Source organism: Macaca fascicularis, chromosome 7 (assembly GCF_037993035.2).
Source record: "Macaca fascicularis isolate 582-1 chromosome 7, T2T-MFA8v1.1".
NCBI classification, from domain to species: domain Eukaryota; kingdom Metazoa; phylum Chordata; class Mammalia; order Primates; family Cercopithecidae; genus Macaca; species Macaca fascicularis.
This window is the reverse complement of record NC_088381.1, coordinates 142,184,051-142,209,458: the sequence shown is the minus strand read 5'-3', so window position 1 is coordinate 142,209,458 and position 25,408 is coordinate 142,184,051. Positions and strand designations below refer to the sequence as shown.

Here is a 25,408-nt window from a genome sequence, read left to right as displayed (position 1 = left end):
CTTTGGGAGGCTGAGGCAGGAGGATCACGAGGTCAGGAGTTCGAGATCAGCCTGATCAACATGGTGAAACCCCGTCTCTACTAAAAATACAAAAATTAGCCCAGTGTGGTGGCATGTGCCTATACTCCCAGCTACTCAGGAGGCTAAGGCAGGAGAATCCCTTGAACCTGGGAGGCGGAGGTTGCCGTGAGCCGAAATTGTGCCACCGCACTCCAGCCTGGGCGACAGAGTGAGACTCCATCTCAAAAAAAAAAAAAAAAAAAATTACAACGCAATGTGGAAAATGCCATAATCAGGATTGTCCCAAGTGATGTCAGAGAACAGAGGTTACAAACTATTGCTGGCCAGGCACAGTGGCTCATTCCTGTAATCCCAGCACTTTGGGAGGCTGAAATGGGAGGACTGCTTAAGCCCAGGAGTTCAGGACCAGCCTGGACAACATAGTGAGACCTCATCTCTACTAAAAATTAGCCAGCATGATGCACACCTGCAGTCTCAGCTACTCAGGAGGCTGAGATGGGAGGGCACCTTGATCTGAGAGCTCAAGGCTGCAGTGAGCCGTGATCACACCACTGCACTCCAGCCCGAGCAACAGCAAGACCCTGTCTCAAAAAGAAATAAATCAGTAAATAAATACACTCTTCTTGGAAGGCCAGGAGGGCTTTGGAGGGGAGAGGACTGGAAGGATGACAGGTGGTTTACTTCCTGGAGGGTTGATGGAGGACAGGGTGAGAGAAAGGCATTCCTAGACCGAGGATGAATCCTGCAGGGGCTGACATGATGGGGAAGGCCTGGGAGCAGCCTGGCACGGCAGGACTTGAAGCCGGGCTCATGGCTGTTTCCTGTCCCCACACAGGAGCTGGAGATTTCCTACGTGTGCCCCTCAGGGTCCTGGTCTGCGAGGACCACATCTGGGTCCAATCCAGGGTATTAAGACTGCTGACCTCCTGTCATTCTCCTTTGCTGATGGGCTGCCAGAAACCTCATCCACAAGGGAGTTCACATCTAAGCCAATTTGAACAATCTTACGAGATTCCTTGAGCCCAAAGCTTGAATATAGCCTGTCTCATCTGCTCACCCTACTCTCTCATCTCGTAATTCCATCCAGCACATCATCAAGTCAGTGGGTCACAGCCGTCTGCAGACAGTTTCATGTGGTCTTCCTCGAGCTGTTTCTCTTGTTGACTCTCCTTCCCTTTGGCAAGGATTTAGCATCATCTGTCTGGCTTTCAATTCCAGATACTGTTACCTTTTTCGTTTGTTGTTGTTTAGGTTGAGGGTAAGATGTGGAAGGGCACAGGTGTGCACAAAAGGAAGGGAGTTCTCTTGGGGGCCAAGGTGGGCTGTAGGCTTCCGCAGAGGGTGGTAGGAAACAGAGTTATCAGTAAATCAGTACCAAAGGAAAGAGGCAAATGCCAACTACTGTGTGGGGAGTAGGAGGGAGTCAGAGGTAAGAACTATGGATCATTGGGACATTTAGGTTGTGTCGAACATGGAGGCCGATCCCATGTCATGGTGATGAATGTCATTGAAGGGTGGTATGGTATCAGCTCTGTGGAGAGACGTAGGCCACTTGTACTCCTACAATTAGCATAATTTTAAAAAAAAGGAACCCAGTACTTTTGACCTAAAAATCAACTTGTAGATTTACCTTTTTTTTTTTTTTCTTTTTGAGACAGGGTCTTGCTCTGTTGCCCAGGTTGGAGTGCAATGGCATGATCTCAGCTCACTGCAACCTTCACCTCCTGGGTTCAAGCGATCCTCCTGCCTCAGCGTCCTGAGTAGCTGGGATTACAGGTGTGTGCCACCACCCCTGGCTAATTTTTATATTTTTACTAGACACAGGGCATCGCCATGTTAGCCAGGCTGGTCTCGAACTCCTGACCTCAAGTGATCTGCCCACCTTGGCCTCCCAAAGTGCGGAGATTATAGGTATGAGCCATCATGCCCAGCTGTAGATTTACTTTTTATGCCACCCATACACACGGAACACAAACCATTCCCCACCCACAGTGGACTCCTGGATTCCTCCCCTGCTATTTTTAAGTCAATTTTATTCTTACTTGTATCTTTACAGAAAATGGCACAGAAATCACAGGTTTCGAATACCTAGAAGTTATTACAGTTTCATATTTCAAACACCTCAATATCAAGTTTCTTTCTTCTCACTCTATGTACAATATTTACACACCAGGGGCTATAGTCTAACACTTCAAACCAACAGGGACAAAGACAAGAAGAACTGGGGTTGGGGGAGGGAAGCTCCATAATAGAATGAAGAATAAATCAACTTTTAATGTGGAATTAAAGTTGCAACACACACTCAGGCCTTTCTCTAACGAGGTATTCCCTGCAAAGGTGGGTGGGGTGGTGGATGGGTGGATGGGATCGGGAGCCTGGCCTGGGAATCTGGATTGGGCAGGTCAACAGAGCTGTATGCTCCCATTGCTCATGCGAATGTAAAAGGCCAGGCCAGAGAGGTCACTGTACTAACAGGTCCACCCATCAGCCAGCAGAAAGAAGCCCCAGCTCCTTATTCCATCATGTTACAGTGTTTTAGTCTAGTGGACGTGCTTCCTGGCATACAATGGCATGAAAGCGTGTGTCCTGCAGCTTATCTTGGGCTTACTCCTGGCTTTCTGCCTTGCTTTCCTTTCCTTCCAGCCTTTTTCCTATCCTTCTTAACAGGTCAAAGGCTTTCTCTGAGAGGTGCTCAGCCCTAGGCCCTTAGCCCCCTGTCTATCTGGAGTGAAGGTTTCTCCAGCAGGCCTTTAATGCATATGCATAGCCCCAGGCCGACTCCAGGCTTTGCTGCTTAGTTGAGGCCAGGCCTGTGCCTTCCTAGATGTCATTTACCAGCCAGATTGGGTTGTTCAAAGCAGGGCACATGCAAACTCATAGTTCACAAGGAGCTGTGGGGGAAGGGTGCCTTCACAGCAAGTCAAGGTCACAGGCAGCATATCATGAGAGTCGAGATGCTTCAGGACTCAGGCTCAGGGGCCCGAGGACCCAGGGTAGAAGGTTTGGACTCCTGCACAGTGCAGTGAGCCACAGCATTTGTGAGGCATAGGACATGGACTCATGGCACACAGCGTACATTGCCACATGCCATGTAGGTGCTTGTGCTGGGATGAGCCAGTGGGACAGGTTGGGTGTGGAGAGGGTAGGTTCCTAAGGGTGACTATGGCAGGGCATGAGACCAAGGGTGGCTGAGGGGCCCAGGCTGAGACTTCCCAAATGTAGCCTGCCATCTAGACTCCACTGACGGGTGGGGCAGAGGCTGGGCCTGCACAGTGTCTTCACACTGCAGACGCCCAGGCCCAGCCAGGTCTGCAGGAAGGAACAGGCTGAGTTGGGAGAAGATTTTTGCTGAGGACTGGGGTGCTCAGGATGCTGGAGCTGCAGTTCCAGTCCTCCATCTGTGTCACAGCCATGGCAGGCAATGCACGATGCATTTGCAGCAGTGGGCTTTAGGCATGGGCAGAGCAGAATGTAGAGCTGGGAAGGAGGCTCTTCAAAGCAAGAGAACAGAGAGCGAAGGGTGGCCAAAATCAGTGAGCGCTGCAAAGGGATTGAGAGAAAAGGGGCTTGAGGGGACGTTGTGGGCAGCAAGAAGGCTTCTGAGGCTGGGATGCTGGAGAGGTCAAAACTAGATGAGGGATGTCTCAGCATGGTCCAGAGTCAGAACCCAGCGGTGCCTGCAGCCACCAGGGGTGATGGAGGACCTGTGGGGGACAGGGAGGATGGCAGAGGCCAGGCCTGGGCCTTGCCTCAGAGAGCACCTCCCAGCACCACAGGCTCCCAGGAGAGTAGAGTCTTGGGGCTCCGGCATCTGAGTGCGCCTTGACCTAAGCCATGTCCTCCAGCTGCGGTGGACTGAGCCTCTCCGCCGGCCTGTCTTCATCCATGGCCTCTTCCTCCTCTGGCTTCTCCGTACTCCGGGCCAGGCTGTCTGGCCCAGACACAGTCCCCAGCACTTTGGTGCTGTGCTCCTGAGCTTTGGCCCGGAGCGCCGCAATGCTGTTCTCCCTCAGTTCCTCCTGGGAGATGGCCGCCTGAGCGTCGGGGCCCCGCTCCTCCTGCTCCATCTTGTCAAGCTTGGGCAGGGCCTGGCGTTCCCCCTCGGGCTTCCTCCCCGACTCGGCTGCTGCCTCCAGCGACTTTTTGTGCATCCCTAAAAAGAATTGTTGGTATTCGGGTTTAGAAAAGCGCCTGGGAAAGCCATCTTGAACTGAAAACGGCAAAGATAGAGAGAGGCCAGAATTAAGGACGAGCAGAAAGCCTTACTTCCCACACCGCAGTCACACAAGTCCCAGGGCTGGGCCAGGGTCAGGGAACAGGGAGATGGGTCGCCAGTCCTGTGGAGGACCTCCCCCTGCCAAGGCCCTGGGCACCTGGGCCTCAGGTGGCCTGTTCTGTCCCTTCCAGGCCACAGCACATGCTCCCCTGTCCCTCCCCCATGGGATTCCAGATCTTAGAACCCCAAGAGAAGCTGGTGCTGTTCTCAGATACAGGCCCAGAGGGCAGGTGGGGAAGTTGGCAGGTGGGGAAGACAGCAAGTAGAGAGATTTGGGGGACAGAGTCCTTTGGGCAAAGCAGAATGGCATCCAGAGGGACATAGGGGTCCTCTCAACCCCCAAGGAAAGCTGTTTTGTTCACCATAAACCCAACTCTGGACGAGGGGAGAGGAGGGTACAGACCCCAGGGCAACAGCCACACCTTTCTCACGGGACAAAATAATCCACAGTTAGGGACTCCTTCATGATGAGAGTTCTTGGCACCCAGTGCAAGTGACAGATACCAGGCCCCAGGCCCACCGTGCTTTGAGTCCCCCAAAGTAGAACAAGAGGTTTGCTTCGAAGAGCTTCTCTCCTGCTAGGCTGCTGTGGCCCAAGTCCCCCTGCCTCAAGACTCTGTCCCCTTCTCCAAGGAGCCCGCTCTCCTCACCGCAGGGGCAGGGCCCCAAGGAGGGTGCGGGCTCTTACCCAGTAGCCACGGGGCACAGGAGTCCATGATGCCATCCTTGGCAGACTTGAGGATGGACTCGGGCAGGGGGATGGAGTGCCGCACCATGGCCCCGTAGAGCCCGTACTCCGCCATGACACTGCTCCGGCCCCAGCACTTCTCCCGCTTCCTCCACTTGGCTCTGCGGTTCTGGAACCAGACCTGCAGGTGCACAGAACAGGTCAGAGGCTTGTTCTAAGTGCTGGGCCCAAGGCCCTTACCCCTTGTAGGCCTGGAGTGAAGGTTTCTCCAGCAGGGCGTCCTTAACCTAAGCTCGCCCACTCCCTGGTGCCCCCTGGGTTCCTCCAGGCTCAGAGAGTATTCAGAAGGAGGACATCAGTCTTATAAGAATACTATGGGTAGTTCTAGGGAGATGGGGTGTGGATGCCTCCCGGACAGAGTCTTACAGGTGCACAGGACCCAGTGTCGTCGGCTGTTTGCAGATGAGAAGACTGCTCAGCCAGTGATGGTTCTCTTGCATGTGTTCACACCTCCAGCATATAAATCTTTTTTTCTGATTTGCAGAGGGACAAATTCCTCTCCCAGCACTGGACTAGCAGTGTCTCTGGCTCAGGGTTTCCTCTCTGCCAGAAGCCCAGAGCCAGAACCATCCAGGAGGGCTGCGGGTGAGTGGGGGATCAGGGACAAAGGGCAGGGGACAGTCTTAGGGGCACTTCACCCAGGTATCAGGGAGGCTGGGAAGTCAGGGAGGGAGACTCCCCTGGGAGGCCTGGGTCAGCCTCCCTCCTCTGCCCTGTCCCAGCTAAGCTCTGCCAAGCCACATGTGCCCTCCAGGTACCTGCTCCCCACAGCTCCGGGCCTAACTCTGAATGGTATCTGGGGGCGATGGGCCAGGGATGAAGACATTCTCCAGGGTTGAGGAGCAAATGGGAGGAGGGATCTGGGATGGAGTGGGGGCGGAGGAAGCACTAGCGAATGTGTCTCTGGCCCCAAAGCTGATTGGTGCAGGGTCTGAATGACAGTGGGGTACCCTGGGGTGTCTGCAGCACTCTAGCCCATTCTGGGAAGAGATCCCAGAATCCCTGCCAGGTTTAGGGAGGGAAGATTTCTTGGTCCCCCAAAGAAGCTTTCCGGAGATTTCCCGCAGCTGACAGAGCCAAGAGCCCCTTGCATTGTCCGCCAAGGAGGTCCAGGCTCTTAAGGAACTGGTGGGCCCCAAGCCTGGCCGGTCCCTTCTCGCCCCTCACAGCCCGTAAAGGCTCTGACCCCGGAGACAGCGAGTCGCCCCAAGGAAGTGGAGGGAGTGGGGCGGCGAGGGGGAGGACCCAGGTGGGCTCGGGAAATCTGTTCATTCCTCCCGATTTCCTTGCCTGGATCTGGGCCGGCCCCGCCCTTCCCTCCGGGCCCCCTCCCCCGCGGCCGAGGTATCAGCTTTTAATGAAAAATTGCTCCAGCTCTATTCAGGAGGCGGCAAAAGAAGAGTCAGCCCCAGGGGCAGCCCTGGGCTGATTGAAAAATAAGTTAATTTCAGTTTGAATCGATGGGCCTCAGGCACTGAAATATCACGGGAAATTAAAGCGGCTGCTCTCCTGGGAGCCGCGGCATTGACCCGCACTAATTAATGCTGGGGAGGCAGCGCTCGCCTCGCCGCGAGCGCCCCCGCTCCCCCGGGGACCCCCAACTCTTCTCATTTAACTAATTAGACGGGGAAAATTGGGTGTTAATTTGTTTAGGATTTTCCCCCTTCCCCCCGACAGCCCCTCGCGGTCCCCGCCCCGCGCGGCGCGGAAATGCATGCGGGCTCGGCGGCAGATGGCTGCCCGGGTCACGCTGCAATCTCCTCCGACTTGATTGCTTGATTAGGTCGTTAGCACATTAAAAAAAAAAATTGCTTGCCGTCTGGCGCTGGCGTGATGAGTGGGACGCGCGGCAGCGCCTGGGTAATTTATCTTTTTATACGGCAAAGAATTTGATTTCAATCTGCAGATATATGGGGCGCCTTTGACACCTGTTTAACATCGCGCCGCTGACAGCTTAACCCTTCGCTGCCTGGGGAGCCCGAGCTGGGGCCGGCGGGGCTCGGGGATCAGCGCGCTCCTGCGGTTCCCGCCATCGCCGCCAGGTGGCGGAGTGAGCGCCGGCGGCCCGGAGTCTGTGGCGGAGCGAGGCCGGCCACCCCCGGCAGGGGGCGCTGCGGCCCGCCCGCCTCGCATTCCCCACGGAGGTCACAGAACACTGTCTGCCCTGGGCACGCGCACCTTTAAGTTGACCCAAACGCGTGCCCTCTGGCCTTTCTTCATTTGTAAATAACTGGGAGCCTCTAAACATGGGAGCGACACGGCCTTAGATGCCCCCGGCCTCTCCCACCCCGAGTGGCGCCGTCCCTATTCGGGCAGCACTTTTGCTGCCACCGGGTTTGGCACCTGCAGTTCCCGCGCAGAACTGGGGGACTGGGAAGCGCAGGTGCAAGGCCTCTGCCTGCTCCAGACCTGACCGCCCTGGGAGACCACCGCCAAGGAAAAGGTTTGTGTAATTCGAAGGCCGCTAGATGGCTGTCCTCCGTGCCCTGAAGGGAGAGGGGCGCAATGCCAGCTGGGCTAACTTGGGCCTGCGTCCCGGCCTGGCTCCATGCCGAGTGTAGATCTCCCCAGTGCTGCGGGCCTGTGCTGCAGGATGTGTGCCCGACCAGCTGTCCTACCCGGGGCCTGCGGTTTGTCTGAGGCCTCAGTCCTGCCCCATCACCCTCCCCTTAGCATACCTGCTTGCTGCAAGCTGCTTTCTCCCACAGAGGAAAAATCTGAAAGGACTAATCCACATATAAGTATGATTCCCGGCCTGGCGCAGTGGCTCACGCCTGTAATCCCAGCACTTTGGAAGGCCGAGGCAGGTGGATCACCTGAAGTCAGGAGTTCGAGACCAGCCTGGCCAACATGGCGAAACCCCATCTCTACTAAAGATACAAAAATTAGCCGGGCATGGTGGCGCACACCTGTAATCCCAGCTACTCAGGAGGCTAAAGCGGGAGAATCGCTTGAACCCGGGAGATGGAGGTTGCAGTGAGCCGAGATCGTACCACTGCACTCCAGCCTGGGCAAGAGAGCGAGACTCTGTCTCAAAAAAAAAAAAAAAAAAAAGTATGACTCCCGGTTTTATCCACCTCTCAGAGAAGACAGCAAAGAATGAATCCCCTGGTGATGGAATTCCAGACACCAAGTGTGACCACAGAGGACTGGAGAGGTTTGGTTCATGAATATAAGAAGCCACCTACTTCCTGGTCGGGAGACAGTCTGTCCTGCTTGAATACAGTGCATTATATTAGGCTGGTGCAAAAAGTCATTGCGGTTTTTGCCATTGAAAGTAATTACTTTCTTTTTTTTTTTTTTTTTTTGAGACAGAGTCTCGCTCTGTCACCCAGGCTGGAGTGCAGTGGTGTGATCTCGGCTCACTGCAGTCTCCACCTCCCGGGTTCAAACAATTCTCCTGTCTCAGCCTCCAGAGTAGCTGGGACTACAGATGCCTGCCACCACTCCCGGCTAAGTTTTGTATTTTTAGTATGGACAGGGTTTCACGTTTTTGGTCAGGGTGGTCTCGAACTCCTGACCTCAGGTGATCCACCCACCTCGGCCTCCCAAAGTGTTGGGATTACAGGTGTGAGCCACTGTGCTTGGCCGAAAGTAATTACTTTCAATGGTAAAAACCACAATGACTTTTGCACCAACCTAATAAAACAAGGCCACAACCCCTCAACTGGTATCTGTACAACCAGACTGGAGAATGTTTTGGATTTAAGAAAAAAGATGTGATGCATAAACCACAGTAACATAATGTCCTGCAGCAGCAGCACCTCATGATCAAACCCATCAGCTTCCATTTCTCAGCAAAGCATTTATGTACATGTTCACACTAAGAACAATAAATAAATTCCGTAAGGTCTGGTCCGGTTTTTGCCATCACTGAGTTTTGATGCCAAATTTATAAAAGATTGTTCTGTTTTCAGTGCAATTTGGACTTAGGGATTCTGGAGAAGGCATTGTGGAATATAAAAAAACAGAGATGCCCCCACCCACCCAGTGTGGATACCTGGCAAGGTGCACTGCCCTGGCTTCCCCAGGAGTTCCACAAATACCCATGCTTGAGATGGGGCAGGTTCTCAGATGGAAACAGCATTTTTAGGATACTAAAGAAGGGGGTGCAGACTCGGGATTCAGATCATCTCTGGGGCCTATAAACAGAACCGTTTTCCTGGGTCTCCTGATTTGGGCAAATGAATATCTGGCTGATCCGTAGATCAGACTTTGCCCACAGACACTCTCCCAGGGGAGCCGGTGCCAGCTGGTCGCTCAAACCAGAAGTCATCCAGACCCTCACTTATGGGCTCCTGGAATGCCTAGCTCTCTGTGACGACCAGATGCTGCTCCAATTTATGGAGGAAACCTGGACGGCCAAAACAATTTCTTTCTAAGACAGTTGGCAAGGATGCTGTGGCAATGGTGCCTTGGAGGGAAGTGAACAAGGAATTAGAATTAACCCTAACCGCTCTGTATATGTCCCTTTCTATTCCCTGCCTGGAAGCCACCAGCCTGTATATAGAACTGAAATATTTACAAGAAGCATTGAGGCCAGCCAGTCCTGACCTGGAATTCCCCAGCTCTGAAAAATTGCTGTGTGACTTTGGGCAAGTTACTTGACTTCTCTCAGTCTCAGTCTCCAAATGAAAGATAAGAATATCCACTTTTCAGGGTTGTTTGGAGGATTACATGAAATAAGTGAGTGCCTAAAATCAGTGCTTGTCATACAGAAGGTGTTCAATAAGTGTCAGTTTTTGGTAGAGGCACTGAAAACAAATGGAAGCCTGCCCGGAAGGCAAGTTAATCTATGGCATTACCTGCCCCTCTGGCCTCCTTCACATGCCCTTCAAGGCTGGACTGACAAATAATAACAACAATCCAGGAGGAGGGGAAGACAGATCCAACCTTTGGCTGTATATTCAATACAGATAGCCTCTAGTTCCCCCTTAGGCATTTGGAGAGCTAAACACCAGTGTCCTTGAAACTCTTCTCACATTTCTTTTTTTTTCTTTCTTTTTTTTTTTTTTTAATTTGAGACAGAGTCTCGTTCTGTCGCCCAGGCTGGAGTATACTGGCATCATCTCGGCTCACTGCAACCTCCGCCTCCTGGGTTCAAGTGATTCTCCTGCCTCAGCCTCCCAAGTAGCTGGGATTACAGGCACCCACCACCACGCCCAGCTAATTTTTTGTATTTTTAGTAGAGTCAGGGTTTCACCATGTTGGCCAGGCTGGTCTAGAACTCCTGACCTCGTGTGATCTGCCCACCTTGGCCTCCCAAAGTGCTGGAATTACCGGCATGAGCCCCTGTGCCCGGCCTCTCCCCACGTTTCTAATATATCCCAAGCCCTTAAGGCTCCAGTACAGGGGAACACCCACACAGCGCCCATACTCACCGGGAGTGAACTGTGGCGCAGCAGCTCGAAGCCCTAGGCTGGGGATTTCTGCTCTGCCTCTAGGTGCCTTTGTGGCTATGAGTGCATTTCTTCTTTTCCTTCCTTCCTTCCTTCCTTCCTTCCTTCCTTCCTTCCTTCCTTCCTTCCTTCCTTCCTTCCTTCCTTCCTTCCTTCCTTTCTTCCTTCCTCCCTCCCTCCCTCCCTCCCTTTCTTTTTTTTTTTTTTTTTTTGACGGAGTTTTGCTCTTGTTGCCCAGGCTGGAGTGCAATGGCGCGATCTCAGCTCACCACAACTTCCACCCACCTCCCAGGTTCAAGTGATTCTCCTGCCTCAGCCTCCCAAGTAGCTGGGACTACAGGTGTCTGCCACCATGCCCAGCTAACTTTGTAGTTTTAGTAGAGACGGGGTTTCACCATGTTGGCCAGGCTGGTTTTGAGCTCCTGACCTCAGGCGATCAGTCAGCCTCGGCCTCTCAAAGTGCTGGGATTACAGGCGTGAGCCGCCGTGCCCGGTCGAGTGCATTTCTTAACCTTTCTGAGCTTCCCATTAAGGTGTCACCTGTCCTGTGACACCACCTCTCTGCAGGTTTCTGGTGAAAATTAAACTGTATGTGGGAAATGCCTGCCACATAGTAAGAGCTGAAACACACTGGCCTAATGCTTGATGAATTCTGTGGACAGATGTGCAACAAGCTTTGCTTTCTAGCAAATGTTCTAGGATACCATTCACATGAAACCATGTCATTTTATCTCCCACCTTTGATATTTCCTCTCAGCATTTACGCTCCTTTTTCTACGTGGACTGTTGGTTCTGACAAACCCAAAATATTCCTTTGATCCCTCTCTTACTCACTTTCCTGACCGCTCACTTTCTAGAAGGGACTGCTCCTCTCACACGGGAGTCTGGTCCCAAACTCTTCAGGAGACCGTGTGTCAAGGTGCCAGCGAGGACCAGAGCCCTGCCTTATACTTCAGTCAGGGTGCCAGGGGCCTGAAAAGGGGCCCAAAGTGACACCCAGGGCCACCAGATTTGGAGTCCCAGGACAAAGTGAGTTGGGAGGACCTTTCAGTTTGGGAATGACCCTGGGTTTCTTTTTTCCTTTTTTTTTGAGATGGAGTCTTGCTCTGCCACCCAGGCTGGGATACAGTGGTGCGATCCCGGCTCACTGCAACCTCTGCCTCCCAGGTTCAAGCAATTCTCCTGCCTCAGCCTGCTAAGTAGCTGGGATTACAGGCGCCCGCCACCACGCCCAGCTTATTTTTGTCTTTTTAGTAGAGACAGGGTTTTCACCATGTTGACCAGGTTGGTCTCGAACTCCTGACCTCAAGGTGATCTGCCCTTCTGGGCCTCCCAAAGTGATGGGATTACAGGTGTGAGTCACCACGCCTGGCCAAGCCTAGGTTTGTTGATACATTTCTCCTCAGAGTTATCAGCAGCGATACTCCAGCAGCAATCAGAAAGCTCAGGATGACCAGGCGCAGTGGCTAACGCCTGTAATCCTAGCACTTTTGGAGGCCGAGGCGGGCGGATCACAAGGTCAAGCGATCAAGACCACCCTGGCCAACATGGTGGAACCCTGTCTCTACTAAAAGTACAAAAATTAGCTGAGCATGGTGGCGTGTGCCTGTAGTCCCAGCTACTCGGGAGGCTGAGGAAGGAGAATCACTTGAACCCGGGAGGCAGAGGTTGTTGTGAGCCGAGATCATGCCACTGCACTCCAGCTTGGGCGACAGAGGGAGACTCCATCTCAAAAAAAAAAGAAAAAAGAAAAATAAAAAGAAAGCCCAGTTTGTGTGGAAATCTGTGGCTGTCCACAGCTGTCTGGCGGGTGCCTCCACAGCCGGCGCAGAACGTGCCTGTGCCTCCAAGGGTGGACTGGGCCCAGGGAAGGACTTCTTGCCCAGTGGATGCAAAGGCACAGCTAGCAGGCCAGGCAACCCTGTCAGCTCTTTCTCTACGTGTGCAATCAGCAGGAACAGCCGAGGCCACGCCTCACGCCTCCTCTTGTCTCTACATCATCACATAGCTGCTGTCCTGCAAGCTCCCGCCCTGGCATCGCCACCAGATAACATGCCCAGGGTTCTGTCCCTCAATCCTCTCCCAGGAGACCCTCTGCAGTCCTTCCAGGATCGCCCTCCTAAATACCTCCTAAAGGAGATATTGTGCATGACAGATACCCTTTGCACATTCTGGTCTCCTCGCTACCCCAGGCCCTGCCCTGCAATCTTGTCACATGCCATCAGGCCCGGCTTTGTCGGCCATGCTGTGGGTGAGCGTCCATCACATTCACCCAGTCTCTTTCTTCCCCTCTGGCTGGAAGCTGATGAATTTGGGATCATCGCTGGCGTAACTTAAGGGCTTCACACTCTGCACCCACTCAGCACTTCAGCCACGGTTTGTTTCAGCGCGCTCTGTGCAGCCTTACGCTCTGTGCAGCCCAGCCTAAGGCTCAGAAAAGCGGAGTCTTGCTGCAGCCTCTGTTGCCCACTAGGGGGCAGCTCCGACCACATTTCCAGACAGCCTCCTGCCTGAGCACTAACAGGCCATTTCCTTCCTCACCCCAACTCCCTGCCACCCATAACGCCACTTTCTTCCACTCATATTAACCCACTCAGAACAGAAACACCCCTCTCCCGAGCCTCCAATCCAGTGTGTTTACATTCACTGCACACAGAATCACCTAGAGAGATTTAAAAGCATACATATGGCAACATGAAGATGTATGATTTTTTTTTTTTGAGACAGAGTTTCGTTACCCAGGCTGGAGTGCAATGGCATGATCTCAGCTCACTACAACCTCCGCCTCTCGGGTTCAAGCTATTCTCCCGCCTCAGCCTCCTGAGTAGCTGGGATTACAGGCATCCGCCATCATGCCCGGCTAATTTTTGTATTTTTAGTAGAGATGGGGTTTCACCATATTGGCCAGGCTGGTCTTGAACTCCTGACCTCAGGTGATCTGCCCACCTCAGCCTCTCAAAGTGCTGGGATTACAGGCGTGAGCCACCATACCCGGCCTAATTTTGTGTTTTTAATAGAGATGGGGGTTTCATCATGTTGGTCGGGCTGGTCTTGAACTCCTGGCCTCAAGTGATCCACTTGCCTCGGCCTCCCAAAGTGCTGGGATTACGGGCATGAGCCACCCCACCCTGCCGAAGATGTTTGATTTTAAACCAATTAAATCGGAATTGCTGGGTGTTCACAGGGGGAGCCCCTGGGCGTTTTAAAAATCTGTCCTGAAGCCCGGCTTGGTGGCTCATGCCTGTAATCTCAGCACTTTGGGAGGCCGAGGAGGGCGGATCATGAGGTCAAGAGATTGAGATCATCTTGGCCAACACGGTGAAACCCTGTCTCTACTAAAAACACAAAAATTAGCCAGGCGTGGTGGGGTGCACCTGTAGTCCCCGCTACTTAGGAGACTGGGGCAGGAGAATTGCTTGAACCCAGAAGGCGGAGGTTGCAATGAGCCGAGAAAAAAAAAAAAAAATCTGCCCTGGTGATTCTAATAACCATCCTGAGATGAGATCCATGCAAACCCTTCCCTACTCAGGCACCCATCTTCTTCTGGAATATGACCCCCTGATACCTTAGGCAGGGGCCACTTTAAAAGAGGCAAAGTCACACAGTGCTGGGCAGAGAATCTAAACCTCAGCCTTCAACATAAACGAGACTTCTAAGAGGGGTGACATGTAGTCTCTGCTCACTTCGAACATTCATAGCTCCATAACGTTTGCATTTTATAACAAGCACATCTTAGGGAAAAAAAATAGAGTAAACATGTGAATATATATGTAGCCTGCCCTTATAATTCTAGTAACAAGTGACCCCACAGAGGAAATTAAGTCAGTCTGGAAACCCACCTGCGCTTTCCCAGGGCTGATAGCTGGCAGGGACTTTCAGAATGCCATATCCTAGCATTAAAAGACAAAATTTTTTTGGAAACAGGATTTTGCTCTGTCACCCAGGCCAAGGTGCAGTAGCACGATCACAGCTCACTGTAGCCTTGACCTCCTGGACTCAAGCAATCCTCCTACCTCAGCCTCCCAAGTAGCTGGGACCAGCATGTGTCACCACACCTCCTAATTTTTGTATTTTTTGTGGAGACAAGGTTTCGCCATGTTGCCCAGGCTGGTCTGGAACTCCTGGCCTCAAGTGATCCTCCCACCTTAGCTTCCCAAAGTGCTGGGATCACAGGCACCAGCTTTTTATTTATTTATTTAAGACACGTAGAATACCATGTGCCTGAGTCTGACGTGGAGACATAGAAGCTTTTCTTTCCCCAACACTGCACCATATCCTCCACCTCCAGCCCAGAGAGATGTGGAGTGAGGACATGTTTACCCTCCAAACACAAAGGCAGAGGAAATCGCCATGCGTTTCTGCTGGGACTGGTTTGTCATCACCATTCTTTGCATTAGTACAGTTTGTATAGACAGGCATGCATGTCTATCTCACAGGATCTCATGTCATAGTAGCTGAGTACTGGGTTTGAATCCCAGTCTTACTTTACCTCTCGGCCCCTCAGTTTCTTCATCTAGAAAAGGGTGTAGGAATGACATCTAACTAATTTGTCTGTTAAGGATTAAATGAAATGAGGCAGCCCGGGCACGGTGGTTTACACCTGTAATCCCAGAGCTTTGGGAGGCTGAGGTGGATGGATCATTTGAGGTCAGGAGTTCGAGACCAGCCTGGCCAACATGGCAAAAATCCTTCTCTCTAAAACTACAAAAATTAGCCAGACGTTGTGGCGGGCACCTGTAATCCCAGCTATTCAAGAGACTGAGGCAGGAAAATTGCTTGAGCCTGGGAGACGGAGGTTTCAGTGAGCCAAGATCACACCACTGCACTCCAGACTGGGTGACACAGTGAGACTCTGTATAAAAAAAAAGAGAGACAGAGAAAAAGAGAAGAAATGAGGCATGGAAAGCACTTAATATCTGGGACAATGGTGAGTACTTAATAAATGCCAGCAATAACACGATTTTTACTAAGTTAGCATTATGGAAAAATATTATTATCTTACAAATGAGTAATTTCAGACTCAGAGTTTGGCTTGCTGGCGGTGAAACAAAGACTGGAAGTAGGTGTGTCTGTCTTTCCATGTCCACACCACAGGTTCTCATCAGACCTCAGACATGCAGGGGTTTCCTGGGTTGGCCTGGCAGGGGTGTACGCCCCAGCGGTCCATCTGGGCCTGTTAAACTTCACCTGCCCTGCACTTCCATTCCACCAATGGCAGCCCAGGGGCTTGTGGCGGGGGAATCCTCAGGAGGCACCTCCCTGGAAGGGATCTCACCTCTTTCTTCTACAGACGGGGAAACTGAGGCTCACAGATGGGAAGTGGCCTAGCCTCTGCCACACCAGATGTCAGAGTTGGAGCTAAAATCCGGGTTCCTGATCTCCAGTTCAATAACCTTTCCACTCCACCTTGATAATTTCTTTCTGCTTTTGTTTGTTTGTTTGTTTGTTTTTGAGACGGAGTCTCACTCTGTCACCCAGGCTAGAGTGCCGTGGTGCGATCACGGCTCACTGTAGCGTCTACCTCTTGGGCTCAAGTGGTCCTCCCATCTCAGCCTCTTGAGTAGCTGGGACCACAGGCGTACATCACCACGCTTGGCTACTTTTTAAAATTTTTTTGTAGAGATGGGGATTTCACTATGTTGTCCAGGCTGGGCTCAAACTCCTGGATTCAAGGAATTCTTCCACCTCAGCCTCCCAAAAGGCTGGGATTACAGACATGAGCCCCTGCACCTGGCCAGGAATTTCTTTTTCTTTTCTTCCAAGACAGGGTCTCGTTTTTTTTTGGCTTAGCCTGGTCTCAAACTGCTGGGCTCAAGAAATCCTCCCAACTTGGCTTCCCAAAGTGCTAGCCTGAGCCACTGCGTGGCCGAGAATTCCTAACTCCAGACTTGGAGCCATTAATAACTTCCCCTTTCTGGCTCAGCTCATCTGCAGAGTCTTCTGACCCAAAGCTGGGCTGGGAGGGGGCTGGCTTAGGAGTGGCCGCCAACACGTGGAGGGGAAATGATGGGGAGGGAAGGCAAGGTAGAGAAGCAAGCGTTTTGGAGTCTAAAGGGACTCAACTCTGGCCTCTGTCTGTGCCTCAGGTTCCCCATCTGTCAAATGGGAATAATAGCCCCTAGCTCATAGGTGTTCTGAGGACTCTGCTGAATATACATGAACTAGCTCTGTGAGGAAATGAAAGACACGGGTGGGCTGCTAGTAGAGGGAGGGGGAGGACTTGCTTTTCACCCTCTTGAACTCATGTACAGAATTTGCCCATTCAAAAATAATTTTGTTGGCCGGGCGCGGTGGCTCAAGCCTGTAATCCCAGCACTTTGGGAGGCCGAGACGGGTGGATCACGCAGTCAGGAGATCGAGACCATCCTGGCTAACATGGTGAAACCCCGTCTCTACTAAAAAATACAAAAAAATCTAGCCGGAGGAGGTGGCGGGCACCTGTAGTCCCAGCTACTCGGGAGGCTGAGGCAGGAGAATGGCATAAACCCGGGAGGCGGAGCTTGCAGTGAGCTGAGATCCGGCTACTGCACTCCAACCCGGGTGACAGAGCGAGACTCCATCTCAAAAAACAAAACAAAACAAAACAAAAATAATTTTGTTATACAAGTAAGTTTGGGGACTTTTTTTTTTTTTTTTTTTTTTTTTAAGAACAGTGCCTGGTACTCAATAAACATTGATTATCTTTACTGTGATACAGGTCCCCTGCCTGACTTCAAATCACCTCTGCTCCCTGAGCTTCAAGTCAAAGCAAAGACTTCAAACAGAAGAGTCGGGCAGTGCCTCTGTGGGCTTTCGATTCAGAGCTAGGTTTGAGTCTTGTGTCTCCCACTTACTAGCTATGGGGCCTGGGCAAGTGGCTGTGACTCAGTTGCCTCAGTTCTCAGAGGAAATTCATGGTCTTCAGCTCCTGATTGTCACCAGGATTTAATAAGATGAAATCTGACACCGAGTGAGCCAGGGGCACGTGCCAGGCACTGCGCTGAACACTGCACACATATGGCTTATTGCCTCCGCACAAGAGGCAGGTGCCACTGTCACCCCCATTGTACAGATGAAGACTGAGGGGCTCTGGGAGGTGAAGCCCGGCCAGGAGCCCAGGCAGTCTGGCCCCAGAGTCAGTGACCCTAACCACTGTACCGCCCTGCCTGTCCTGTGCACGTCGTGAATTCAGGAGAACACCTGGCACATGGAAACTCCTCTGGAAACGATCACTGTGACTGCTGTTGATGCACACCAAGATCTTTCCCAGGCCACTTTACTGAGCTGGGGCAAGACGACTTGACAACTCACAGACAGCTTCTGGGGGTAGCATTCAGGCCTGTGGTGCTCAAAGGCTCTGAGACTCTTCCCTCATTTCTCCGATATCCACGTATTGCAGAGCCGGTCCTCACAGTCCCAGGGCGATGAACTCTCCTCATTCCACACCCCAAGCTCCTTCGTGCTGGTTCTGCTGCCCTCAGATACCACCGTATAGGCAACCCCCAAGCAACTTAACAAAGCCCTGTGAAGTTAAATGTGCCTGTTGGGGCATTTGTAGCAATGCAGTTACAGCTGAGGGAGAGCCTGCCCCCAAATCCTGAGCTCAGCAGGTTTCAAACACCTCATCCGCCCTCCCCTGCCTAATCTACCAAGCAGATTTTAGGGCAACCCACTGCAAGAGACAAGCTATTCCTTCATTCTGTTCAATACTGCAAATGTGGGGCCTGCCAACAGCGGGGATTTGTCATTGCTCCTTCCTGCCGCAGCCACCTGGAATGGCCAACTTTATGCTAATGAAGGCCAGGCAGGGGTTACTGCCATGAAGGGTAAGGCTTGAGTTACACACACGCGCACGCACGTGCACACACACAATTCAATGTCAATGCCCAGCTTACCTCACTAGAACCCAATTGGGTGGAGGGTAATGGGTCCAGGCCACCATGGATAATGCACCAAACATAATCTGCTTATGAATAATTGAGCTTATTGTTAGTGTCAATGTCTAAAACCATCGGCTGAAATTCCAAATAGATTTCCAGGGGAGAGGAAGGCCTCACAGCCTCATTTCACATTCTCTGGTCCTCCAGTGAGAGAGTACAGAGCAACTCACACACCTTACTCAGCTACCCCCGCCTCCCAGGCACATATCACACCTGGAGACACAAGGGACCTAGATGGGAGGAGACGCAGAGCAGAGCAGTTCCGGGAAGTCAGGACCAGCCCCTGGCCCACATACCCCAGCCTCCACAGCGAACTAGCTCTGGACCACTCAGGCGATGGGAGCAGCTTTCACTGAAGGTTGAGCATCAGCTAAGACAACCCCAAATCTTCTGGAAATGTTCCTCCTGCCCCACTCCTTCTGCCTCATACAGGCCCTGCCCAGACTCCATCCTCTCCCAGAGAAATGATTCCACAGCCCTACTCCTGCCCAGGTAGGGGACTCTGGACTTGCCAAGGTCCTGCTGCTGCTAAGTGGATGCCCCATGCCTACCACATGCCCAGACCAGTGGCTGGTTACGCCACAAAACTGCCCAGGAGAGGAGGAGGGCTTAGTGAGCCACCTGCAGGGCCCTGCCCCAGCTCACATCCTGGGCCAGTCTGGGGAGAAGAAAAGGAGCAGCAGGTCAGGGCAGCAGTTGCTGGGCTGTGAGTGGGAGGAAAGAGCCTTAGGTGGAAGCAGTGGTGGGGAGCAGGAAGAGAAGGGGTAACACTCTCATCATGGGGAGGGGAGCAGAGAGGAGGGAAACAGACTTGGGTCAGGACTAGAAGCCACTTTCCTCTTCACAGCCACCCAGAGGCCTGGAGCCCCCTCTGGCCTTGGAACAGACATTTAGCTGTACCAAGGGGACCTCCGCCTCAACAGAGACCCTGTCCAGGACCGGGGGCCCCTCCAGTACTCCATCTCTCATCCCCACACCCCTGCAGGGTCTGTCTGACATACTCCCTGGGAAGCCTATAGTCTGGAACAACAGCCAGGCCACAACTGGGTGCCTCTCATCCCCCGACAGCACCCATCTCACGTGGCAGGTGGTCAGCTTAAATAGGCTGAGAACATGATCACAGGCAAGCACATGCCCACAGTGGGACTGGGAGGCGGGGTCATGGGCATCTGGAACCCTGTAGTGGTAGATGTCACCGAGAGAGGGGAGAGTGGAGGGGAGAGGGACTCAGGGCTGTTACCTGTATCCTGTCTTCTGGTAGCTCCGTTTTCATGGCCAGCATCTCCCGGGCATAGACGTCTGGGTAGTGGGCCTCGTTGAATGCCTTCTCCAGCTCCTCTAGCTGGTAGGAGGTAAAGATTGTCCTGAGGGGAGCAAAACCGAACTCTCAGGACACCAGAAACTAAAAGAACCTGTCTCAGAGAGGACGGAACCACCTTCCTCTGTGCTTCTTGGGCAGACTCCAAACCCCCCAGGCTGGCTCAGCACAATAGGACACAAATTCTCTCTCTCTCTCTCTCTCTCTCTCTCTCTCTCTCTCTCTCTCTCTCATAGTTTAACCCTCTGGACTCGTCTTATTCAAGGCTGAGGGCTCACACTACGTTTCCTGTGTTTGGGGGGTGGACGTTATTCCAGCCCTCAATGACATTTCACACTGGGAATCTTTCTGGAGGTACTCTGGGGGAAAGGCTGTTAAGAAGGACATCCTAGAAAAGCAGAAAGCCCCTCTTCCTCCCAAGCACAGAGAAGAGGGCTTACCAGATTACTAAATAGCCCAGCTCCATACAGACCAGCTTCCCGGGCCCCTCTCACAGTCACTAGAGATGAATTTTTAAATGCCTTTCAAAGTTAGAAGATTCACCAGAAGGTCAAATGCAGCCTCAACCTCAGTGTTTATACAGCTGAGAACTGAATCTCCTACTCCCTCAACTCACCCCAGCGCCCCTTCCTCCTCCCCTGCCCTTCCTCGACACTACCCAGACCTGCTAGCTTCCCAGCACTGCCCAGAGCCTTTTCCCGTCCTGTTCTGTGCTGGGAAGGGAAGGACCACCTTCCAATCATCCCATACTTCCAAACTCAGCCACTCACCTGGAGGGGGTTCCATTCGGGCCACCCTGAGCACCCACAGGCACAGTTGCCCCCCCCCACAGAGCAGTTCATATTGATCTATTTTGTGTTATAAACTGCTTTAAGAATCTGGTAAAAGCTACATTCTCTCATCCTAGGAAAATGGGCAAATAAATATGCCCCAACCCGTAAAATTTTGCCTCCAACATTAGGGGATTCATAGGTCCCCTTTCTTGAATAAACCACTAAACACCTACTTCTGGACACAAGCTCTTCTCTTTTCAGACCTTAATTTCACCAGGTTTTGGGTGATCTTTATCCTGAAACCTCATTAACAAGCCAACAGGCAATATAGTCCAGCGTCCACAAACTGAACTGGTAGAAATGGTCCAGCCCTTGCCTGGCTCCCTGGGGTCAGACCCTGGCGCCAGCACAGGGGTGTAGAATCCCTCACTGCTGTGCCGTCGCCCTCATCTAACACAACCCAAAAGTTCAAATTTGAACTTCACACACTCCTTGTGCTGGTGTCCACTTTAATATCTCGGGGGAAAATTCAGGGAAGAAAGATTGTGCTCTTTACAGAAAATGGCTGGTTTGATTCTAAATCGTTTGTTTCTCCTATTCTCTGGGGGTGGGAGGCGGTGATGTGAAATGCTTATGCACACACATAGTTAATTCTTGAGAATTTTCAAGATCTGCTGCTTTTTCGCTTCTGCCATCTGCTGAAGGTCTCATGGACAGAGCGCCAAAATAAACCATCAAAAAATGCAAGTCCTTTCCAAAACCAGGGAAACTGAGGCACAAAGGCAGTCAAAGAGGAGAGCCGATTATAGGTCATGTAGAACCATTCAAGTCCCAGTCTCTACTTGGGAGAGTCTCTCTTCAAAAACAAAACAAAAACTCAAATCTCCCAAACTTTCCCGAATTCATGCCTCAGAGCTGACACACTTCCCCCATAATGTGACCCAGCCTGTGTTCCTGGTTTATGCAGAACCCCAGACCCTTCAGGCTCCTGTTGTGTCCAGTCTGAAGAGGAGCTGAGCTTTCCCAGTAGAGTGAAAGAGCAAAATCCGAGAGACTGTCACTGTGGCTACTTTGTCCCCACCCCCCCCCCAAAAAAAAACGCTTTTAAGTCTGGTTTGTTTCTGGGAGATAAAAACGAGACCATCTCTCATCACCAGATTCCAGGGTCTCTTACCCTAAATCCCCAAATGACAGAAGCTCGAGTAAAATGTATTTTTTCCTAATTAAAAAAAGGACTTGAAATCAGTAGCCATTCTCCTCTCTCCAATAACCTTCTCCCTTCATGCGCCAGATATAGAAACCCTAGGCAGTTAATACCCTGGTGTTGCTGAGTTGCTGTTCTGCCCCCAAGAAAACCCACCAAAGCCCCCAAAGGTGTTCCTGGCGAAGAGAGTGACAGGTGAAAACAGATGGTCAGAGACCTTAAACATGGACTTTGCGCTACGGGTCACCCAGCTCTAAGTGCCACACTGTGAGATGTCCTGATGCGGAAATCCCATTCCTGTACCCAGGGTTTGGGGCTGCCTTTTCCAGGGCTCTCCATGCTATGGGAACCCCTCCCACGCCTCCTGGCACCAGCACAAGAGCAGTTTTGCGGGTCTCTGATCTGCCCTCCCTGCAAGATCCCTGTCCCCTGCTTGGGGAAGATGACAGGATTACCCACCCTGGGACCAGTGTAAGATAGGTGCATAAAAAGTGTTCTAATGAATATTCGTTGAATGAATTGAATGTAAACAAACAAACAAAAAAAAGACAAAAGATCAAGACCAAAAAAGATTTTCTTTTTCCTTTTAAAATAAAACAATACTAAACAAAAGCAAACAGCTGCCGGAAAAAAAGAATAAACCGAGGTCCGGAGAACCAAGTTCACCTGCATTCAAGCCAAAACCTATTGGGGCCTGAGGGGTCAGGATAGGCCGTTTTAAAAGGTGGCGAGTCGGGAGTTGGGGGGTCAACAGTGAGTTTCCCACGGCCAAGGAAGAACGAAGCATAGGAAAGCGCAGAGAGAGAGGGTGCAAAGAGGCTGAGAACAAATTGGGGTGGGAGAAAAGGATGTGGGTCGGGGGAGTGCCCGAGAACGCCCTAGTGGAGAAATGTCTCGAAAAGAGCGCAGAGCCTGCGGTAGCCCCACCTGATGGGGACGGAGTGGGGTGCGGGAAAACAGCTCCGAGGTGAGCGCCGCCGGGGTAGCACCTGCGAGCGGCACCCGCAGAAAGGCAGGCAGATTTTTGGTTCTCCCTCCTTCATTTCCTTGAAAACCACCTTACAAATAATACCCAAGGAACTGGTAGCAGTGAGACTGGTGCGGAAAGGAATGAGGGCGGGGGTGGGGAGAAGGGTAGGTTACTTTTCAAGATATACCTGTCGGCATCTATTGAGTTTTAACTTTGTGCAAGTAATTTCCATTTAAAGACAAAACAAAAACAAAAACAAAAAAACCCTTTCTAGTCTGTACCCCGATGCAGTCTACCCTACTCCAGCTACGGCTGGTGGGACCGTCCAGTCTACATCGCCTCCCACTCCATTTTACAGACGAGGAAACTGAGGCTCAAGAAAGGGAAGCGACTCGGTGGGAATCACGAACGAGCAGAAGTCAAAAGAAAATGTCCTGTCAGTGCAGAGATCGCTCCAGCTTTGGAGAACGGTGGGAGCTGAAAGCTTAGGGAGTTGGCAGAGAGGACAGGGACGCCGGGATAGAAATGGGGGCGGCGGGTGAGGCTGAGGGCAAAGCACCGGCTCTGGCGGGAGGTGGGAGCTAATCTGCCCGCCGCGGGGTCTGTGTGGCTCTCGGAATATACTGGTGTGGGGATCGGGGGACCGCCACCCCCTCTGTGGCTCAGTTTGGCCTGTGTTGGAGCCTTTCCTTTCTCCTGCACAAGGAGGAGAAAGCCGGAACCGAGCCGCTTTCCCGGCGGCCACTCATCGTGCACACACGGCTCGTACGCCAAGGCCCCGGGCAGATTCCGTCAAACAACGCGTGGTCTGCGCCCTGGCACGGCCTCAGACCTCAGATCCGGGGTCAGCAAAAATAGGGTCCGAGAGACCCGAGCCCGGAACGGTGGACTGCAGCGGGGTGCGCGGGCAGGAGAGGTAACAGAAAGCGCCGCGGGGGCCTCACCTGTGTCGCCGCTTCTTCCGTTTCTTGGTCTGGTTTAAAGCAGATTTGGACATTTTTCGATCGCTGGAGGAAACATCTTCAGAATCTGAAAAGCGGGCGAGTGACATGCGGCAGAGTGGGGGACGCGCTCGGCGTTGCCCGAAACCCGCGAGGGCCCCACCCCGGGCCGCCTCCGCGAGCGGCGGGGACCTGCTCTGTCTCCCCAGGAAGCCATCGGGCGCCCCGGTGGCCGTCCCATGCCTGAGCTCAGGCTGGCCTCTCCCGCGCCGGGGCCCGAATCCGGAGGTTTTGAACAGATTTCGTTGTAAGAGAGGCAAAGGCCCCAGCACACTTGGGACCGGGACAACAGAGAGCGAGGTAGCCTTAGGGGGCCGCAGAGACCCCCGGCAGCGCTCGCGACCCTGCTGCGCCCTGCCCTACGCGGCCAGCCCCAGTGCCCCGGGCCAGAAAGTTGGTCCCGAGGAGCGAGGAGCGGAGCCGAGGCGTGGGGAGCTGGGCTCGGAGAAGAATGGGGGCTGCCGGGCACCGTCCTTTTCGCAGGGCGGCACAATGACTCCCCACTCAAGGCCCTAGAGCCTGCGAAGCGCCGGTTTTCGTTGCCTTTTCAAGTAAAACAAAATAAAACGCAACGAAAAATCGGGGGAATTGCCAAGCTCAAACAAGAATCGGAGGGTCGAGCAGGCCGCGACGCACCGCCCGGAAAGCAGCGCCGGGAGAAGGCGGGGAGGTCACCCAGGGTCCCCGAGCCCGCACGTCTCTGGGCTCCGGTATATAGAGGCGCTTACGTGGGAGCGGATGGCGGCCGCTTTGGCTACCGTGATGGCCGGGTTGTCTCAGCTCGTGGGGGTGAAAAATAAACCCCAATTGACCAACGCGGGGTTTGGGAATGGGGAACGAGAAGGAAACAGACAACTTTGGACACCAGGGATGGGGCCAAAGCCGGAACAGCACTGGGCTCGGGGAGTGAGGCTCCTCCACGAGGCTGGGCCCGCAGTGGAGCCGCGGACCTGGGACCCTCCGACCCGGCCAGGGACCCTGCACCACGGGCTCCGGATCCCTAAACCCCGTTTTCAGTGGAGCCTCAACAGAGTCTCGTGGCCGAGCCCGGCCCGACGCGGGGACCGGAGAACTGCGCGGCCGCCCGAAACGCTTGGGGCGGAAACCCTGCGGACACCGAAGCATCCTCCCGGGACCCGGCACCAGGTGCGTCGGCCCAAGGCGCCGGGTGGCGACCCCGGCCTGGCAGGAACTTTTCCGCCGGGAGGCCTCGTCCAGCAAACGAGAGCCTAAGGCGCGGGGCTCCTGGCCGTCGCCCCCCCAGTCAGGCAGCAGCGCAACCTCTCCTCACCTACCCGAGCTGGCCGTCTGGCTGGTGTCCAGCGGCCCCGATGCTCTGCCCAATGGCTGCAAGTGGACGCTCTGCGGGTCGGACAGCACTTCCAGGAAGGTGGGCTGCGCGTAGAAGCCGGGGAGTCCCCCGGGCCCCAGAAGCCCCATGCCGCCCACCCCCGCTGGGCTGAGCACTGAGCGCGCCGCCAGCAAGTGCCCGGGGGCCAGGCCGTCGAGCGCAGCCCGCGGGTGGGAGCTCGGGGGCTCCTTGTTCAAGCCCAGGATCTCCTGGATGCCGAACCCAGTGCACCTGGCCGGGGCGCCCCCCGAGGTACTCTTGGCCACTGTCTCGGACTTCGGCTTACTCAGCGCTTCCCCTGCTTTCCCCGTCATCTCCCGGTTCTTTGGAGGGGCTGAGGCCGCAGGTCTTTAGCTCCCCCCACCCCCCCGCCGAGCTCCCCGCTTCGCGAAGTTGGTCCCAGGTGCCCCTTCCGGTGTCTAATGCTC

The 25,408-nt window shown here is 53.3% G+C and overlaps 1 protein-coding gene and 2 long non-coding RNA genes across 4 annotated transcripts in view; 2 read left to right on the top strand and 1 right to left on the bottom strand.

Annotated features, from left to right (window-relative positions):
• The window catches only part of LOC135972014 (uncharacterized), a 5,204-nt gene extending 2,878 nt beyond the window's left edge, over window positions 1-2,326 (top strand). Inside the window, exon 2 of the long non-coding RNA XR_010588550.2 lies at window positions 857-2,326. This is a non-coding gene — a long non-coding RNA (uncharacterized lncRNA). The remainder of the gene's footprint in view (window positions 1-856) is intronic.
• Window positions 2,038-25,408, bottom strand: VSX2 (visual system homeobox 2). 2 transcript variants are annotated; one of them, XM_045396736.2, is made up of 5 exons: window positions 24,925-25,408; window positions 23,573-23,657; window positions 19,604-19,727; window positions 4,986-5,166; window positions 2,038-4,231 (listed from the first exon to the last, which is right to left on the bottom strand). In XM_045396736.2, exons 1-5 carry the CDS (start codon window positions 25,292-25,294, stop codon window positions 3,849-3,851), a joined length of 1,143 nt encoding a protein of 380 aa, XP_045252671.1. In that variant the 5' UTR covers window positions 25,295-25,408; the 3' UTR covers window positions 2,038-3,848. The 2 variants fall into 2 exon arrangements, with proteins under 2 accessions (XP_045252671.1, XP_005561810.1); XM_005561753.4 differs by having other exon boundaries at window positions 2,038-4,174.
• On the top strand, window positions 7,175-21,696 carry LOC141407309 (uncharacterized). The gene is made up of 2 exons (XR_012415967.1): window positions 7,175-7,488; window positions 17,142-21,696. It is a non-coding gene; the product is annotated as an uncharacterized lncRNA (long non-coding RNA).